This window comes from Lacerta agilis, chromosome 15 (assembly GCF_009819535.1).
Source record: "Lacerta agilis isolate rLacAgi1 chromosome 15, rLacAgi1.pri, whole genome shotgun sequence".
NCBI classification, from domain to species: domain Eukaryota; kingdom Metazoa; phylum Chordata; class Lepidosauria; order Squamata; family Lacertidae; genus Lacerta; species Lacerta agilis.
The window spans coordinates 33,661,596-33,681,940 of NC_046326.1; the positions used below are offsets into that span (position 1 = coordinate 33,661,596).

The following is a 20,345-nucleotide window of genomic DNA, read 5'->3' on the forward strand; positions in this document are numbered from 1 at the left end:
TAAATCCTCCTTTTTAATTACCTAGGCTTACTGTGTTATCAAGCTGGGAACCTGGACTCCTGACATTTTTCAATTTCTGCCTCTGTGCCTTTTTTTCATCCAAATTCTCCAACATCTCATATTGCAGTCTCTCCTCTCCCTTCTGCGTTCATTCATCCTGCAAGTGCTCTACTCCCACTGGTTTAAAAGCTAGAAGTGTATTTGCTCTTGCAAAATTGTCCCAGGGATTGGGCTGACAGTTCAAAAATACATCTCTGTAGCTGCAGTGTTTGTGAAACTGCAGGCCACAAACTGCACCGTGCCTTAGCTTTGTGTGGATGCATGTGCAATAGGGATGGAACGCATCCATCCCTTTCCACTACCCCAAAGAGATTTAACTGTTAGAATCTGGGGAGGAAGCTGAACTCTGAAGTATGACAACTCTAGCAGCTCATATGAAACATCTTAACAAGGCACCCTCCAAAGGCAGATGCAGACAGGGGTAATAGTGACTAGGGAAGAGTGAATCTGTCAGTTTTAGTTTCTTTCAGTTTCTCATTCCCTGCCTCCCCCTATCTTAAGTTCAATTACAGTCGTACCTTGGAAGTCGAACAGAATCCGTTCCAGAAGTCTGTTCGACTTCCAAAATATTCGGAAACCAAAACGCGGCTTCTGATTGGCTGCAGGAAACTCCCACAGCCAATTGGGAGCCACGGAAACCTCATTGGACATTCGGCTTCCAAAAGAAAGTTCGAAAACCGGAACACTCATTTCTGGGTTTTCATCGTTTGGGAGCCGATTTGTTTGGGAGCCAAGGTGTTCAAGATCCAAGGTACGACTATATATTGATTTCCACATCAGGTTGCATTTTAGGACTCCCTTGGAAGTTGGTAGACTCTCTTTCCTTGCAGATTTTTTAAGCAGAGGTTGGATGGCCATCTGTCATGGATGCCTCAGTTGAGATTCCTGTTTGGACTAGATGACCCTCAGGGTCCCTTCCAAGCCTGCAATCCTATGATTCTAAGTCCTCGTTAAAATTTATCAGCATATTCGTGTGAAATTTCATCTAATAGGCAGATTTTTTGTACGCAGTTTCACAAACAGAAAATATGTTTGTATGTTGTTTTCACTGATCTATGCATTTTAAAGCACACTTCATCCCAGTATATGCATTTCATGTACACATTTCTGGGCTGGAGAAGAGCATTGCAAAATTCAGAGAAGTGCAAATTTGGAGGGATGTTATGGTTCTCAGAGTGTGTCGGAAAGTGCCAGTTAGGTAGGTTAACCTTTAAATGTGAGCTGCCTTGAATTTATCCCCCATCCTCGGGCACTAGGATCATTGGACTGGGATTGGCCATGATCAATAGGGAAATTTGGAGTATATATCCTGTTTGATAGGGCTTCCCCCAAGGACCATGTTTGAGCACAAAGGGTTTTGGTGCCTCCCTGTTCTCATTCTTAGCCCTGTTTCTAGGTCTGAGTTTCACCAAAGTATGGAATACAGCAAAAAGATAATCAATAAACAACAATACCCTCTGTGGGCTTCTATAAAAATAGAATGCAAAAAAATGCTATTGTTATATGGAAAAAAAAAAAGGTACAGTCGTACCTAGGAAGTTGAACGGAATCTGTTCCAGAAGTCCGTTCAACTTCCAAAACCAAAGCGTGACTTCTGATTGGCTGCAGGAAGCTCCTGCAGAAGCTGCAGAAGCCCCACTGGATGTTCGGCTTCCAAAAGAACGTTCGAAAACCAGAACAGTCACTTCCGTGTTTCAGTCGTTCGGGAGCCGAAACGTTCAAGAACTAGGCTGTTTGAAAACCAAGGGATGCTGTTAGCAGACTCCTTATCCCTTCACAGTGCTACAATTCCCAGAGTTTCCTAAGAAGAGTGATTTGTTGTTAATCCACTCTGGGGATTGTAATCCCTTGAGGGGACTAGGGGATCTCCTAACAACTCTCAGCACCCTTAACAAATTACAGTTCCCAGGATTCTTTGGGGGAAGTCATGACTGTTTAATGTGGTGCAGACTGCTTTAAATGTATGGTGCATATGGGGTCTAAAACGCTGGTGAAATGGTTCGGCTGTTCTCCTTGTCAACTGGGCTAGCCAGGCTGATATGCTAGCAAGCCTCAAAGCTGTGTAAAGGACTCTTTCTCAAAGGAGGGCCATTCATTCCACCACTCATGCTGGTGTGCTCCTTGCCTGAGTCTGTTTTCATCTGTAAGGTAATTCCCTGCTTCCCCCTTTAGAAGCAAGGATCTAATTGTGCAGCTAAAATCTAATCTTTGCCCTTTTCCTAAGCTGTCAGCTCGTCATTGGCAGATAGATGACTGAGAATATTGTTAGTAGCAAGGAGAGCATTAGATGAGGTCTGTGGGGGGCTTCCCCCTCCAGTTCCTTCAGATTTCTTAGAGCGGCAGAGAGAGCTGCATTACAATTCCCAATCTGAGCTATGGAAGGTTTTAGGTGTCAATGATAAATGGATTTGAAATATGAAAGTGCGTTTTCTTTTTCTGTTCCCCTTGCAATAGCCATTGAACGATGCACCCACCTGGTGTCATTGTAAAACAACAATGCTACACTCTGCAAATGTCACCTTCTGCTCCAAACTGTGGGTAGGTTTACGGTATATGTTAGCTTCTACAGTATTTAATGTTGGAAGCCAGCGTTCGTTCAAGGTATGCATGAATGTGCCTTAAACTGGTTCAAAGAGTCGGTCTATCCAGTGGTGGCTGTAATAAGGTATCTTGCTTCCCTGGTTGGATGATGGAGAGAATGCAGATGGGGACATGGCTGGAATGGAGCCCACTGCAGAAAGCTGTGAGAGTACCAGTCATTGGTCCACCCACTTTTGCCTCTCACCCCACCCAATATTAGCATGTGGCCCTCAGAAAATTTATCACAAGAGACTGTGACCCTCAGGCTGGAAAAATGTCCCCCAACCCTCTTTTATATGGGATTCCTGAAGAGGACTTAAGAGGTCATATGATGTTGTTGTTGTGTAGTTGTTTAGTTGTGTCCAACTCTTCGAGACCCCATGGACTAGAGCCCACCAGGCACTCCTGTTTCCCACTGCCTCCCACAGTTTCGTCAAATTCATGTTGGTAGTTTCGAGAACATTATCCAACCATCTTGTCCTCTGTCGTCTCCTTCTCCTTGCGCCCTCAATCTTTCCCAACACCAGAGTCTTTTCCAGGGAGACTTCTCTTCTCATGAGGTGGCCAAAGTATTGAAGCCTCAGCTTCAGGATCTGTCCTTCCAGTAAACACTCAGGGCTGGTTTCCTTCAGAATGGATAGGTTAAGTTTGATCTTGTAGTCCATGAGACTCTCAAGAGTCTCCTCCAGCACCATAATTCAAAAGCATCAATTCTTCAGTAATCAGCCTTCTTTATGGTCCAGCTCTCACTTCCATACATCACTACTGGGAAAACCATAGCTTTAACTATACGGATTTCTGTAGCCATCTATAAATATTTGAAGGCTTGTCCTATAGATGATGAGTCAAACTTAGTTTTCTGTTGCTGCAGTTGTGGGCCTCTTTAAACAGTCAAAGTTTTCCCCAAAGAATCCTGGGAACTATAGTCTGCTAAGGCTGCTGAGCAGTTCTTTTTTTTCTTTCTAGAAAAGTAGGTGCTGGTACTCATGATGAAATTTGTTACAGTAAGTGTCACACATTTTGGAGAAGAAAAAAAGGTGCCAGTACTGTGTACACCCTGGGGAAAAAGCACTGATGCTGAGAGATTTGACGAGAAAAAAGCAAAACACAACCATCCTTTGAAATTTGGCCTTCTCTGAATTGTGTGATGCAGTTGTCCAACAAAACAATGTTGCAACAATGCATATATTATGGTAAACATCTTGCCACCCACCTAAAGCACATTACTAAGAAATGTGCATACAAAAAGGGGCTTATTTGGAGAAATTTGCATCAAATCACTGATAAATTCTTAAAGGTAAAGGGACTCCTGACCATCAGGTCCAGTTGTGTCTGACTCTGGGGTTGTGGCGCTCATCTCGCTCTATAGGCCGAGGGAGCCAGCATTTGCCCACAGACAGCTTCCAGGTCATGTGGCCAGCATGACAAAGCCGCTTCTGGTGAACCAGAGCAGCACACGGAAACGCCGTTTACCTTCCCGCTGGAGCGGTCCCTATTTATCTACTTGCACTTTGATGTGCTTTCGAACTGCTAGGTAGGCAGGAGCTGGGACCGAGCAATGGCAGCTCACCCCATGGCAGGGATTCGAACCGCCGACCTTCTGATCAGCAAGCCCTAGACTCTGTGGTTTAATCCACAGCGCCACCTGGGTCCCTTGATGAATTCTTAGGAGGATTTAAACAAAAGCAGCACACAAATTGCTGCGGAAATATGGAGAGGTGAATTTATAGTTGGGGAGAAATGAGAAACCAAGAGAATCAAAACGGGCAGATCCTTTTATCCATGACTGCCTTATGTAACTGTGCCCATGTATCGCCTTGCTGTTAGAGCAAAGTGACTCTTCACAGCTGTGGGTTTTTCCTCCCTCATTGCGCCCCCTCATTCTCATCAACACTTTTTTCAGAGATGCCTGGCTGTGCGTTCAGAGCTCCCAGCATTTCCTCCAGGAGCCTGGCCGGGTGAACATTCGGAGCTGTTTGCCGAGTGTGTTTATTGCCTCTGCATAATTTATGAGCTGGAGGGTCTTTTCTGACCATCGTTCATCTCTGCCAGGCGCTGGCATGGCAGGCTCTGGAGGACTGAGCTGTAAATTGGATGGCCCGATCATGCTGAGAGAATCGGCAAAGTCCTTGGGTCAGTGTGGGAATTTACTGCCACAAATGGAACTTGTTTTCACACTGAGCCATGTGAGCTGTAGCCTGGTTGGACCTCGCTTGGCAAACCCCTATGGCTTGGCGAAGCCATGAAGCTGTCAGTCAACAGGCAAGACGAGAGGCTGGATATTCTCTCCTCTTTTGCTCTCCTCCTTTTTTGATTTTTTTTTAATCGGCTTGGCACCTGTACTGCTTCCATAATGGATATCAGTCGGTCTCGCTCTTTCACCATATGCTTAGCTCTAGAGACAAGGTGCTGCTGGGTATAGCAGTAATGATTTGATGGAGGAATTAAGTGGACCTTGAAATTAGAACTGGACTGTCAGAAGAGGCAGGGAAGTTTAATACATTGGCAATGGAAATGATGGTTCCCGGGGATTGCATTGCTGCTAGCGCACTCTCTGCAGCATCACCGCAGTGCAGGAAAACATTGTCCTGGAAAATTCAGATGGTGTTGATTAGTTTCACAGTGAGATGTAATGAGTTGCGGGATGGGCAGGTGGCAGAAGAGAGAGCGAGAGATGCTCTCTTTCCCCAAGTAAGCCTACTACGCTCAATGCACAAACACGTAAATGGGAACGAAATGATGCACCAACATGATGTGACTGGTATAACTCTTTGACGGACCCTAGCTCAGTAACAGGATATGTGCTGCGCAAGCAGAAGTTTCCTGGTTCAATCCCTGGCATTTGCAGGCAGGGCTGGGGAAGTCTGAACCACAGTCAGTGTAGATCAAGGGTGAAGAATGTGTGCTCCCTCCATGTTGTTGAACACCAACCCCCACCAGCCACAGTCAGCATGGCCAAAGGTCAGTGCTGGTGGAAGATGGAATCTAACAACATCTCGGTGGCTACAGGTTCCCCATTCCTGATGTAAACAATATTTGTCTGGGCGGATTAAGAGTTCAATGTGGTATAAGGCAGCTTCCTTTGTCCCTATGACTGCTGAGTTTTGCATTGGGCCAAAGCTTATGTGTTATCTTTCACCTTAGCATAAATACTAATGTATCCATCCATGATTCTGGTTGCAATCCTAAACACATTTCACATTTCCCATTCAGCACAGTGGGACGTGTGAGGATCACACTGCATATTGCTCTATGAGTATCGGGCCAGTAGCCAGGAATTATGTGGTGCAGAGAGCCTAAGAGAGTCGTGAATCAACCAGAAGGCCACCAAATAATTAGACTTATATGCCATGTAATTGCACTATGTTGGGTTTACTTCCAGGTAATGAAGCCTTCGTTTTTAAAACAGGGCTGGGGGAACTGTCACTCTTCAGATGCAGTTGGATTCCAGCTCCCATCAGCCCCGGCCAGCATGGTCAATAAACAGGGAAAATGTGAGTTGGACTAGATGGCCCTTGTGGTCTCTTCCAACTCTATGATTCTAAGTCCCAATAAATTTAAAAGATCATAGTTAGCCCCCCTTTAATATGTGTGTGTCTGTGTCGGCCTTTGCAGTGGTTGTCATTGCAGATGCAGTGGACAGAGCAAGTTATCATTTAGCTGGAGCAAATTACTATTCGCAAGCAGTTGGGGAGAATGCAATCGCCACATTTCTCTTTGTAGCTCCACAAGTGCAAGGGCTAGGCTTGCTTTAGGAAAGAGAGTGAGAGAGCTGAGCCATTGGGGATGGTCTTGGAATATCACTGCATGGTGGACGGAGGTCAGGTCCTGTAGATGCAGCCCTGAAGAGCATTTGTTAATATATATTACATGAAAAGTTCCTTTGAATCATTCTTGTTCCTTTCCCATGAATATGTGAAAGTTGTGAATGTATGTTCTAGCCAACCTAGATTATGTTTATGCAAAGATTGGAGTGTCCTTCATATGTTGCATTAGGAGACTGGGAACAAAGAGGAAAAACACCATGTATGGGATAAATATTCTCTACATGCAAAGGCGATGCTCTATTATGGTGGTTACATATTCTTATGAACACTGCTCCGTAGAAAATTCCTTCCAATATATGTTGAGTCATATGCTGAAGAAGACGTACACGAAACAGTGTTAATACCAGATCACTGTCCGTTGTCTTACTGTTATTATATACAATATAAAAAATATACACCATTTTTATTGGCCATCGATGTGCTTGTTTTTGGTTTCTACTATTATACCGGTAGCCTGCTTTCCTCAAGAACCCACATGGCTGGAGTCTCATACTTGCTGCAATATGGCAGCCAATTTCTGGAATTGTTGTTCTTTTCTAGCCCACTTTTCATGGTCTGTGCAATGTGTGGACCCAGATACTTTTTTCAACCCCTGGAAAAGCTCCGTATGTATTTTCAGAACTCTCTAGACCTTGGAATTAACATACAATTCTTTGTGCATTCTATATATATATTGTAAGGACGTTTAGTGGTTGCTCATGAGTAAAGCGCCAAACGCAGAACTTCTAAAAACCAAGTTCTTTATTGTGCACAGCTATATACAGTGGAGCAAAAGATCAAACGTCCGTCTCATCCCTCCGCAGAGTCCAGGAATGACCCCTTCCTGTTCTTTGTCCAGCAAAAGAGGATCGGGATTCTGAACCCCCGCCTCCCCCTGCCACATCCTTCCTGCCTGCGCCCTCGGAGCGTGGGAACCTGAACCCGTTCCCCACTATCCCCTCGGTGCTGAGGCTCTGCGATCCTCTCAGAGCCCCTGCACCGCCTTCCTGCCTCTGACTCCCCCTGGAGGAATGGTTGCTTCCGGCTGAGGAGGGGGAGGACGAGCTGGTAAACATCTTAGGGGGTTCTCTATATTGCAAACGCTCCCGCGACTCCCCCAACCGCGGGGAGGGGGGTTTCCTGACATCCATATATACACACCACACAACCCTAATGTTTTCCTTTTCCTTTCTATTACAGTGTGACAGCGATAGTGATCCAGAAGAAAAGGTAAAGACAGACTTCCAATGCGTGCTCCAGATGTGTTGTTTCTGATGTGTTTCAGGATCTGTTTCCATCTTCTCTCTAGCTAATGAGGAAGCACATTTTGATGTGGTCCACACATTATGGCTGCATTCAGATGTCACTTCATCCTGCCTTCCCAGAGTTTTTCTTACTCATTTCCATGTTGATTATTTCCGGGGGGGGGGGGGGACAATATTTGGAACCCTGAAAACCCAGATGATCCTTGGAGTGTTGCTCTGTATTTTCCCCATGGTTTCCATGGATCACACCACAACGACTCAGAGGACAAAAAAAAATTAGGGCGGTATCCTGGCATACAGTTCTTCCCCACCGTGGTGGCATAGTGTTAAAAAAGCCATGGTTCCATAATGCAACAGGTACTGCAATGTAAAAGGAACATTAGAAATCAGGGCAGATGCATTGGCATTAAAAGCAGGAAAACAATCCAATCAATCCCTTGTCCCCAAATTATTGTTATTGTCTGAATGCAGCCTATATTTGATGTGCTCGATCCAACGTGCCTTTTTAAAAATGTTCCGTGCAAGGATCATGTCCTGTGGTTGGTCAAGGCACAGAGGCAGATTATTCACTAGTTTGCCATACCCTACTGGACCCTTGATCTTCTTTCTACAAGGGCCTCTGACAATTTTGGAGTCAGACACCCTTGATTCTTTGTTGGGTGTGTACATATTTCTCAACCATTATTTAAGAAAGATCCCTGTGTGCATCTTAGGAGGTCATGATAACAGAGCCTGACAAGTTCATTTTAAAAGGGAACTAGTTCTACTCTAAGTTCAGCCTGTCCAAAAGGGAACTAACTCCAGGTCATGTTCATCCCTTTACAAAATAATCTAGTTCTTCACAGTTCAATCCAAGTTCATCAAAATGATCCACAGCAAATTCTTGCAGCATTTAGAATGCTGCCGGTTGCTGTTCTGAAGTATAAAATATACTTAAGAAGATTCGGAAAACGGCAACGCACACACACACAAAATTAATTGCTGAATTTATTTCCCCCCAACAATTATGATCTTTAAGCTTAAATTCCCAAAGGGTTTAAGAGGAAAAGGCACGTGTAAGAGAGTGAACTTCAAGGTGAACTAGAAATTATTCAAGATTCAGCCCCCAAAATGAACATCTTTCAGTTTACATGACAGGAACTACTTTCAGGTGTAATTCAGAGGTTTTTGAACTAATTCAGTTATCTTTGTTGAACCAAACCAGTTCATTCCAAGGCACTAAGTGAAAGCAGATCCAACATGCAGTTATGGCAAAATATTATGGGGTTTTCTTGGGAAGTGGGGGAGATCATTCAGGTTTGGATCCAAGTATCACAGCTGTTCTCGCAAAAGCTGTAACTTACTTTTAATCACTACAATGATTCAGAAGATGTCTGTCTGTCCATCTGTCTTTAAATGATCACATCATAAGAGAAATTAAGATAATTTTTTAGTAGATGAATTCCATTTCACTTTACGCTCATGCCGTTCTGACATATATATTTTTGTTTTACCTAATCCTAAAATAACATCGAAGAAAAACATAGCTTTGGTCACCTGCTGAATGTGCTCTACGGTTCCAACTGTACTAATTTTTATTGCTGTTGTTTGAAAGATTGACACCTGTCCTTTCAACAACATTTTGTAGCTAGTTATTGAATGTTGATGTCTGAACAAAAGGACAGGAAGTCTTCCTACTAGCATATTAAATTTCAAAAATACATGGGAATATATTGCATCTTGAGATATATTGATTGCATACAATAGGAATGATACACTTGTGTGAGAACATTTCATAACCAGATGTCATTTGTGAAACCATTGGTCATCAAGGGCTGATCAATGACTACCTATGAACTATTTAGGTATGTGAAATATGAGTACTGCAACAACCTCCTCTACCAGTCCTACTGGTTTTGGGGTGATGTAAACAGTCATAAAGAATGGAAGATGTTCTCTCAAACCTGTTGCATTATTGAAATATAAGTTAACAACACAAACACACACAAAATAACTTCCATGGCAATATTTGTTGGTATAATGATTTCTTCAATGAAAGCAACTGTATCTGATCAGCTTGGGATGGAAAGTGATGCATTTTTGTCATGTTATCTATGGTTTGTATCCACAGTTGTTTGCCAATGAATTCTTGTTATTCCACTTTTTACTCATCAGGATTCTGCTCTTGGTTGGTTGAACTTTTAAGTCACTCATGATCCAATTATACCACAATGGCTTTCGTTCAATAACTGCTCCATGGTGTGTGTTGTGTCTGTTTTAAAGACCTTCCACCATGGTGATCTGATCTTGCATGTAGACTATTATTCCAGATGCAATAATTTAATACAATTGGATTTGGGGAGGGAAGATAGTGGAGGGGAAAAAAAATACAAAGCATTATATAAATCTCCCACTTTTCACCATCTAGGTCTCAAAGGATTTTGCAGGGATTAAAAAATACAGTATTTTTGGCATCCATCTTGTCTTAAGAAACAATGGATTGTGCGCCTGGGGGTGAAGTCAAGCTGCCGTGTTAGCACCGAAGTGACATCCCCAGGGTGCAAGCCTGGGTAATGTGTATGAAATGTCCTGGACTGCCCAGACAAAATAACCCCACTCTTGGTCTTATTGGTGTGGTCCAAAGGAAAGCAGAACAATATGTCTGATACCAGCTTGGTTGCAGGTCTTGCTTGAAGAAGGCATTCAAGGCACCATCCAACCGTCTTAGGGACCCCACTATGGATTTGTGCAGGGTTGATATCCTGCAGGGCAGCGGAGGTTTAGGATCATAGTTTTCCTTCTCGTAGATGGGCTCCTTTCCCAGGTTGACGAGCCCCATCTGCCCCTCACTTCCCTCTACAGCACACGCAGAAACCACCTTGACCGTTGGGCTCATTTTTGGTCTCGTCCACTCAGCCTTCCAGATCCTGTCTTCACATGCACTGGGTTGCACTGGGCATGGAGTCTGTGGGGTGCTGCAGGGGGCACCACAACTATGATGTAGAATGGAAGGCGAGAGGTGGAGTTGTGCTGAATTTTAGTGTCACACAGGGCACAGCTAAAATTTGAGACCCCAAGGTCTGCCACTGACATAGATAAGAAATTATATCAGAACACTAAGGTACAAGGCATACTAGTTCTAAGCTATGACTTTGGCCCAGCACCCAAGCTTGGCCTTTAGACTGACTTGCTCTTTTAGACTGATTTCCAGTTTGACTTTTGCCCCCTGGTTCATTTTAGATTGCTGTCCCTGATGACAAGAACCTTTTCAGTTGTAGGTCTGTGAAATGCTCTCCCCAGTGAGTCCCACCTGGCACCTTCATTGATGTCTTTTTTGGTTGTTATTTTATTATTTGTTGAGATTTACCTTTTATCCTAGGCTTTCATTGGACTGAACTGATTTCGTTCTGTTACTAGTGTGTTGCCAAAGCTTTCTGCTGCTTCCCCCCCCCTTTTTAAAGGGCGTGTTTATGAATTGCAGGTGTTTGTATGAAAATGTTGGTTTGTTTCAATGGTAAACAGCGACTAACAAATCCAATGAATAAAAAATAATTTATAAAGGCAATACAGAAAAAGCTTGTTGTTTCTGAACAGCAATGGGATTTAATCTTTGCAAATGCACCCTACCCAATCCAGAACTCAGCCACATCGCTGACACATTTTTCACTGTAAGACAATGAGATGTTTGGGGGGGGGGTGATTTCATTTTGTTCTGCATGCTGCTTTTGACTTAACTCAATGGTTGCAAAGTCATTCTACATCTTTTAAAAAAGAAGCTCCCTTATCGAATGAGGTTGTGGGTGCAGAAGTGTTGTATATAGACAGATATAGTCTGTTTTGGTTGCCTGTTGCAGGGATATGAGGGCTTGGTGCATTCATTGTGAATTCAGTGTACGTTGCCTTTTGAGAGAGAGAGAGAGAGAGAGAGAGAGAGAGAGAGAGAGAGGTGACACATCATCATTTGAATGGGTCAAGCATATTCAGATGAAGACGAATGGCGCTTATTTGATTTCTTTAAATCGGAAATGAAAAAAGTGCTCCCTGGAGAAATCATGTTCTCCCTGACTTAGACGATAGACGGAGGCAAGGCCTGCAGATAAGAACAGGCATTTGTCTTCTTCTTTTTTTAAAAGAATCTCTGAAGGACGGTCGAGACTGTCAGCTCGCTGACATGTGCATTATCCATGTCATTTTAAACAAAGTGACCTGGAGAAAAGAGCACTCTGGCGTGACATGATAATGGTCTGTTGGATGACAGGTAAAGTACACGCCATAAAGAGAGGCTGTGTGTTATTCCTTTGTTTAACTGACAAGTCGGAGTTTCCTTTCATTCAGACGGGCGGCGATCTCTCAGATCTTCCTTCTTCAGCGTGGGGGTTAGGGTAGCATCAGAAAATGACAGGAGTTGTTAGCAATAACAATAAAAGGGGGGTGTCCTTCAAAACATGACATGGGCAGGTACCAGAGGCTGGCCTGAGCAGACTGTGACTGAAGGACCAGGGAAACAGAAAGGTCCATTGCCAAGCCTTCCAACAGTACACCTGGGCCCCTGGGCCCTACCCTGAACGCCTGTGTTGCCATCAGAAACGCTGCCCATCCTGGCCATTGTGGCTGGCTTCTTTGCCACCGATTGCTCACCTCCTCTCACTCCTCCCCCAGGCATGCGTACCACTTGCTATGTGCACAGAGCTATTGCCATGTCAGATTGCCCAAGATGCAATGTCCAACCATGTTGAGAGGAAAAAAAAATATGAGGACAGGTGGGGGGACGGGATACAGGAAGTTACCATATACTACATTGATTCATCTATCTCATCCTTGCCTACAATGACTAGCAGTGTCAGGATTATGGTGAGGGGGTCTCTACCAGACCTACCTGGAGATGTCGGTGGTTGGATCCACGGACCTCCTGCATGCAAAACATCAGTTCTGACAAAGTGTTGTGGCTTCTTTCTGCCGTTGGTCCCTCATCTCCCGAGTGGTCATCACCAGTGCTCCCTGTGGTCCAGCCTGCTGTCTAGTGTTTCTTGCCTTTATTTGGGAGAACTGTATGGAGAGGACTACTGGTGCAAGGATGGGGATAAAATTCAAGGCCAGCATAGCAGTGTTAAGAAGGTTCTGCTCTTGATACCAGGTGGGGTAAAGAGACAGAGGGGATATGTGGGGCTCACGGGCTTGAACGCCTGCTCAGTAGCTTTTATACGCATCACATTCTCTCCAGAGGTGACGGTACATTCTGTTTCCTGACATATTTTCCCCTTAGCAACTCATTGTCATAGGTATCGGTAACACCAGTCCCACTCTCCCTCCTCCCCACAATGCAGGCGCACACTGTTCCCTGCCTCCCTCCCCCTTTTCTCTCCCTTTCTTTCTTTTTTTTTTTTGGTGCCCATTTTGTGTTGAAAATTTGTATTTACTTTGGGAATGTAATTTGTTCCTCATGGATAATATGACCCTTAGCGGCGCTGGATCATGGGTTAGTTGAAGTGATATTTTCCGCTAATGGTAGTCGTACATCATTGCTGTCAGCTCGGGTTAGGAGGAAAGCACATTACAGCTCCATTTTACCTCTGCAGGCATCGGGGATTATTTGCCATGAGTGAGTGTGACATGACCGCACTACAGAGTGCATTAAAATTTTACTAGCTTCTCCAGCAAGTTCCCCGACTCCTGCCGGCGCTTCAGGCAGGCATGCTGACGGATACCTCTGAGGGCCTAACTGCCCACACCAAGGAGACTCAATGTCAGCGGGAAAAACAGGCTCTGCTCCTTCTCCCCCTCTCCTTGTCATTTTTACCCCTTCGGTGGCAAGGCCCTCCTGTGATGTTAGGCTAAACTGTCATGGAAGGCAGGCCCTGGCAGGAGCGTCTCGTATCCATTCGGATACAAGCACTGATCTCTTCCCAAGTGAGGAAAGTCAAGTTATTGGGTAGAGACTGAATAAAAAGCAAGGCAAATCGAGGCAAGTCCTTGCTATGAGAGTAGCATGTGGTAGAAGGGACATCCAGTATTGCATGGGCAGACTATCTCTCCACCCGTCGGCTTTCAAGTCTCCCTTTGATAATTTAAGGTGCTGATCATGGCAAGCAATGATTGCACACTCCATTCCCCTCCGCAGGCAATCATAGGATGGTAGAGTTCGAAGGTACCGCAAGGGGCACCTAGTCCAACCCCCTGCAATGCGGGAACGACTGCTAAATAATCGCTGACAGATGCCCACCAAACCACTGCTTCTGTTTCAGCATGCAGTTCTCCGGCCTTTCTGAATTGTTATGCTGAATTGTTATCCTAGGCACTGCTACTGCCTAGTTCTATACTTCCTCCATTTAGATCAGGGGTAGGCAACCTAAGGCCCGTGGGCTGGATGCGGTCCAATCGACTTCTAAATCTGGCCCGCAGACGGTCTGGGAATCAGCTTGTTTTTACATGGGTAGGATGTGTGCTTTTATTTAAAATGCATCTCTGGGTTATTTGTGGGGCACAGGAATTAATTCATATATTTTTTTAAAAAAATGTAGTCCGGCCCACCACATGATCTGAGGGACGGTGGACCGGCCCATGGCTGGAAAAGGTTGCTGACCCCTGATTTAGATTGACTGGAACATACATGTATCCAGTCCGCTTGATGGTAAATGAAGTCACAAATCACTACGACACATCCTGCTTTGCATACCTCCTTCATTTCATTCTCCATCTCAGTACAATGGTACGTCAGTTCTAAAATGTAATCCACATTTGGGTTCCGAAAAATGTTTGAAAACAGAAGCAGTTACTTCCAGGTTTTCAGTGTTCGAGAACCATAATGTATGACAACAGAGGTACCCCGGCTCCAGAATACCTTGGGAGTCAGAAGTTCCAGCTCCCGAACGATCAAAAACCTGAAGTGAGTGTTCTGGTTTTTGAACTTTTTTGGGGGAAGCTGAATGTTTGGCATGGCATTGTTTACAGTGTGGCTGCACAATCAGGAACCAATCAGAAGCTGCGCCTTGGTTTCCGAATTTTTCGGAAGTCGAACAGATTTCCAGAACAGATTACATTTGACTTCCAAGGTATGTCATATTGGACCTTTGGGGCAGGGGCAGTGGAAGTACATCTCCAGAACTGAATTCATTCTGGGGCCTGTTTCCACTACCAGTAATGATTCTGTTTCAGTACAGAAGTCTGATCACTTTTGGTTTTCTAACTTTCTAACTTCTCTTCAACGCTATCCTCAAGACATCCCCCCTGTCCTTCTTATACAGTTGGAGTGACGAATCCTTAAAAGTCTTAAGGGGTCCTGTAAATGACAGCTCCCCCTGCAAATATTCTACTGAACGTGCACACATTTTCCCAGGCAATGGCATAGTGCAGAGAGCACCCAGTCACTTCTGTCACTGGGGCTGCATTGAAATTGGCTTCTCCTTGCGAACCAGGAAGTGACCTCTCTAGACAATGGAACAACTTTCCTTATCTTATCTATGCAGCTGTGATCTCATGGGTGACACTGGCCCTGTTAGGCAGTTGAAGGTGCATATGTACTCTGTCCACTTCCCTCCCCACCACCACCTCCACGTGGCCCTGGGCACTGGCAACCCCTGCTATGCCACTGTCCCCAGTCATATTTACTCACCATGCCTAAGTCATTCCAAGAGTCTACCCATGGCTTCCATCCCACCTTCCATCTACCTCTATAAGCTCAGGCTGAAAAGGACTTCCTTAGCCGTGGTTAAATGAGGATTCCTACAGTTTCAGTGACTGCCTGGATTGTCACCAGAGGAAAATAGTTAGCTTTCTCTCCCTCACTGCAGATCAGAAACATTTCACTCTGTGATTAAGCACAGTTATGTGCACTTAGAACAATTTAGAAGGGGGGAAAAGGTTGAAGAGAATCAGAACTTTGGTTTTGTTTTTCTTAGTATGGGAAAGAATTGAGGGTTTTGGGAGACTGCAGAGATTGTCTATGAACCTGGCCCAATTGTTCAGGTTATTGAGATTATATGCTCTTGTTCAACAGCATTCATAAACAACTCAATATTTTGAAAGTCTCTAAGCAGTAGACACCATAAACACAATTAAATGCTGAAAACAAAAAACACATCTTAAAACTCCTAGAACTGTAGTGTGGAATCACATGAAAACAAGAATTCAAACAAATAAAACAGAATCCAATCTTATGGCTCAGGGAAAACCTGGGCAGAAAGTTGCAAGACAGCAGAAGCAGCTGATGGTTGGAGAAATTGGAGAAGACATCGGAGGCCACCTGGTCCAGCTCTCTGCTCAGTGTATGGTCTTCAGTGTAGGATGTCTCACGTAGCACCAGGACATACAAAGACCTATGGCAGGATTTTCATTGTTCTTTATTGATGAATTAATTGGCACAAGTGATAAATGGCAAGTGTCCTCTCCAATTAGCTGTCTAAGCAAATCACTACTGATAATCGGTGCCATGCAGGGAAAGTTGGAGCACCAGAGAATTCCCCCCAACCACCCACTTGGCTGACGCATTAGAGTAGATGTTGACTGCTCAAAGGAGGCTGCTGTAACTGTTTGTACCTCTTCAAATTCCTCATCAAATTTGTGGAGGGTTCAGGGGGCTCTAGGAGGCAAGAATCCAGGGACCCCTGGAGTAGGGTGCATCATTTTAGGGTGTGTGTGAAACTTAATTCTTCCATGTTTCTTCAGTGAAAGGTCTTAAAAATACGTTTTGGGGTGTGAGGATTTCAAACCTGCTATTAAGTTTTGTGATTGGGCAACATTTAGCTTGGTAGGTATATGTTTGATGAAGAAGCACATGAATTGCTTTCAGAAAACCAATGAATTTTAATTTTACCTTCTGAAAATGTCAGGTAATGCTAAGTAATAATAATATATATCACTTCAAGTACTTAGCAATCATTTTTTATGATTTCTGAGCAATTTTACACACATTTTCCTTACCAAGCAAAACTAAATTATATCATGCTAACCAAAATACCTTTTGAATTCCCAGGTCATGCTACAACTTTTTTTTTAAGTGCCTGTCAGGAGTATCCCAGCTACTCATGAGGAGAGGGGGAGAGAAAGCCCTGCTCAGGAGCAGGGCAGGGAAAGCTGATCTTCAAGGGGAGACAGCTCAAGAAGCTATAGGGAGCCCGGAACCCTTTTGCAGACGGACTCCTCCTCCTCCTCATCCAATCTATCACAGGAATCGTCTCCAAGCGAGGGAGAGGAGCAAGGGCTCCGGGACACTGCTGAAAGACACAGCACCACCAGTCAGACAAGCCCACAGCTTCCGACACAGGCACAGCGCAGGGGGGCTAGAGGACCCAGGAGACATCATTTCAGGGTGCCTAAGTTCTGGTGTTGGGTGGGTAGCAGAAGAAATGTACTTCTGGATTCTGATACCGGTAGTGATTGAACGGTTATGTTTTTACTAGCTCCGCTTGTAAATAGCTATGCTTAATAAATAACTTCAGTTCTTCAAAGGAGGCTTAGTAGTTACTCATGAGCAGCACCTGGGAAGATCCCTGACAGTGCCCCTCATTTTTGGAAGTTGAAAGTTGAAAAAAATCAACATGTTGCAGTCCCAGAGGCTCTTCCCTCAACTCCTGAACATGCACCCTTTACCCTAGCTCTTGCTGACCTGCATCCAGCTCCTGATCCCCTGCTTCTGTCTCTGCTGAGAGCAACTTCTCAGATACAGATGGTGTCAGTCGAGGAACTGCTGACAGAGGGTGGTTTCTCTCCATTGGTGGTACTGAACCCCACAGGTCACTGGTCCATTTCCCTGAGTCATTCTCCTCACCCTCCCATTCCACCATTCCAGCACATCTCCAGCTGCACTCTCTGCCTCATCCCCTCTCTCCTCAATCCTTTCATCCTCCAACTCCTGCCAGTCCCTGGCAGGATGTAGCTATGGTATCTCTGCCATGGCTGCGCAGTCATCAATCTTTCTCCATTATTTTGGAGCCATGCTACCTGTCCAAAAACCTTTCACTATAGTTGGGACCAGCAATTCACAACTGCAATTTCATTTCTAGAAACGGAAGATCACAGAAGGTTTGCTGCATCCCTAGATTTACATACCCTTCAACCTTTCTCCGTTGAAAAGAGGGACGTCCCATTCCATAATGATAATTTTGCTGTTTATGCCCCACACATCTTACTGGGTTGTCCCAGCCACTCTGGGCAGCTTCCAACGTGTATAAAAACATAATAAAACATTACACATTGGGGAAAAAACTTCCCTATACAGGATTGCCGTCAGACGGCTCAGGAGATCAGATAACTTCAAACCTGCCAACATTTCTCCAATGCAAATGGGGACATCCTAAGGAACAACGGGACATTTCGGGATCAAATCAGAAACCGGGATGACTTCTCTAAATCAGGGACATCCCTGGAAAATAGGGACACTTGGGGGGGGGTGTCTGGATTTTGATGGCCTCTTTTCTTCGTTTATGTAGTTCCAGGTGTATGGCTTGCAGGTCTCAATGTCTGCTGCGGCCTGTATCTTTTGATGTTGATGAGGATGCATGTAAAAAAAAGGAGGCTTTGTGAATTAGGCCTCGTGGACCACAATCAAGGAAGTTGCTCTTCCATAACAGCAGCAGCCTAATTGGGTTGGCTTATTACAGCAGTTGGAGCAATTGGGCCACATAGAGATGGCGTTCTTCTTCTAAGGTATCATTTTTAGAATCCAGTTGCATTAGATTCACTGATAAGTGATTTTATCCTATGACTTATCCATTCTGTCACTTCTCCTGCAGGCAGGGAAGCTGGATAGCTCTGTGGTTAATGCATAGTTGTGACTCTGTTTCGTAGCTGCAAACCAGTTTCAGGTGCTGGGAGGGTATCGTGTATCTGTGACATATGTAGCAGTTCGATCATCAGCTGGGGATTTGGGGCAGCTTCACGGTAGGTACCACTTAACCTTGCCAGCTAGAATTTGAGGCCTTTTCAAAAGGGGATTTCTGAGAAGCTGGGTCCCGGAAAACAGAACAATGGGAACATATAAAAGAGAAAATCTAAGGGAAGGGCAGATGGAAGGGCGGTGTCAATGCCAGTTCAGATCAACTGGCAAATCTGAATCTCTGTCCTCGGTTTGCATCTCTAAATCAGCCAGTCCTGTTTCTGATTTGGATAGGAGTGCATTAAGAGTTCCCTATAGTTTCTGTTTCCCTCCCTGCAATTCCAAATATTGTACAGAGCATACACAAATTGTCCTCAACTTTCATTTGCGTCTAGGGCTACGAGAGAAACTCAGTTAAGTTCACATTGAGACTACCTATTTCATACTTCCCGAAAGGAACAGAAATGCGGCCGTTCCATTCTTCAAAATCTGCACTACTCTGAAATTTTGCAATGCAGTCCTCCAGTCAAGTAATGCGTACAAAAAAATTCATGCTAGGGTAAAGTGGGTGTGAAAGTGCACACATTTGTGAAAACAGCTTACAAAAAATGCCTTGTATTCCTTCAAATGTTTTCTTTCTTTCTTTCTTTTTAACATTAATATTTCAAACGATCACTTGCCCAATATGCAGCCCAAGCAGGAATACGTCAGCCTAGACTTTCTTTCTTTTTTTACAGAAAACTCTGTGTGTGTGTGTTCATGCACACAATTTATATGTAACAAAATGCTTATTTAAATTAATGGTAGACTTTCATTACATTTTATGCGTGTTTCTGTTCAAGGAAAAACTGACTAAAGAGCTTTCAGTTAGCAGCTTTGGCAAATGATTATAAATCCCAGCACTTAACGGCTGTGATAACATTAATCAGAATGAACTGGCTGGCTATTAATGTAGATGTCATATCCAATTCAACAGAAATTCCATTGTAATTTAGCATTAATTAACGTCCACTTATTGTAAATGGCACCAAGCAGCCACTTTTCTTAAAACAAATGGAAATAAGAATGACTCCCCCTAAAGTCTGTTTTATTTTTTTTTAATGGAGAAAAAGAACTCAAAGCCACAAATTCACAGAAGTAGTAGCTTTGTTATGATGCCTGCTTTTTTGGGTGGGTGGGGGGCATAATGGTAATTTAGATCAGCCCCCTGTTCTCACAGCTGGAAATCTGCAAGCAGAACCCTATGCCACTCAAGACACGAAGGAACTGGTGTTCAGAAGCTTGCTACTTCTGATACTGGAGGAAATATAGCCATCACGACTAGTAGCCATTAAAGCCTTATTCTTCTTGGAGCAATGGGTCAGCACATCTGGCTGTTAATCAGAAGGTTGGTGGTTCGAACCCACCCAGAGACATCAGTGGGAAGGATTCCTGCACTGCAGTAGTTTGGGCTAGATGACTTCAGGGGGGACACCCCTTCCAGCTGTATGATTCTTGATTTATTTACTTTCCCTTATTCATTTGCATGAGGCTGCTATTTACCATAACGTACTTGATTTACCATAACGTACTTGAGTTATTAAAGGAGGCCCATGACTGCTTTAAAATTAAGGGACAGAGGTGACCTAAGCTAGGAAGACGTCCTGTGGAGTGTGACCTTTCCCTAGCAACAGGTCCTGCCTTCACAAATCACCCCAAGAATAATTTCAAGCAGTGTTGCTAAAGGATCAACATTACCATGTAGTTGACAGATATATATATATATATATATATACCTTCTTGAAACTTCATCATTGATTCATTCCAAGCAGTGTGCCAAGAAGAGATTCTTCATTGTATGTTTCT

General features: G+C 44.2%; 1 protein-coding gene across 1 annotated transcript in view; it reads left to right on the forward strand.

Moving 5' to 3' along the window:
- Nucleotides 1–20,345, forward strand: part of AUTS2 (activator of transcription and developmental regulator AUTS2) — a 659,999-nt gene that overhangs the window by 429,500 nt on the left and 210,154 nt on the right. The window contains exon 5 of the mRNA XM_033171799.1: nucleotides 7,647–7,676. Coding sequence (XP_033027690.1) covers nucleotides 7,647–7,676 — 30 coding nt within the window. The remainder of the gene's footprint in view (nucleotides 1–7,646; nucleotides 7,677–20,345) is intronic.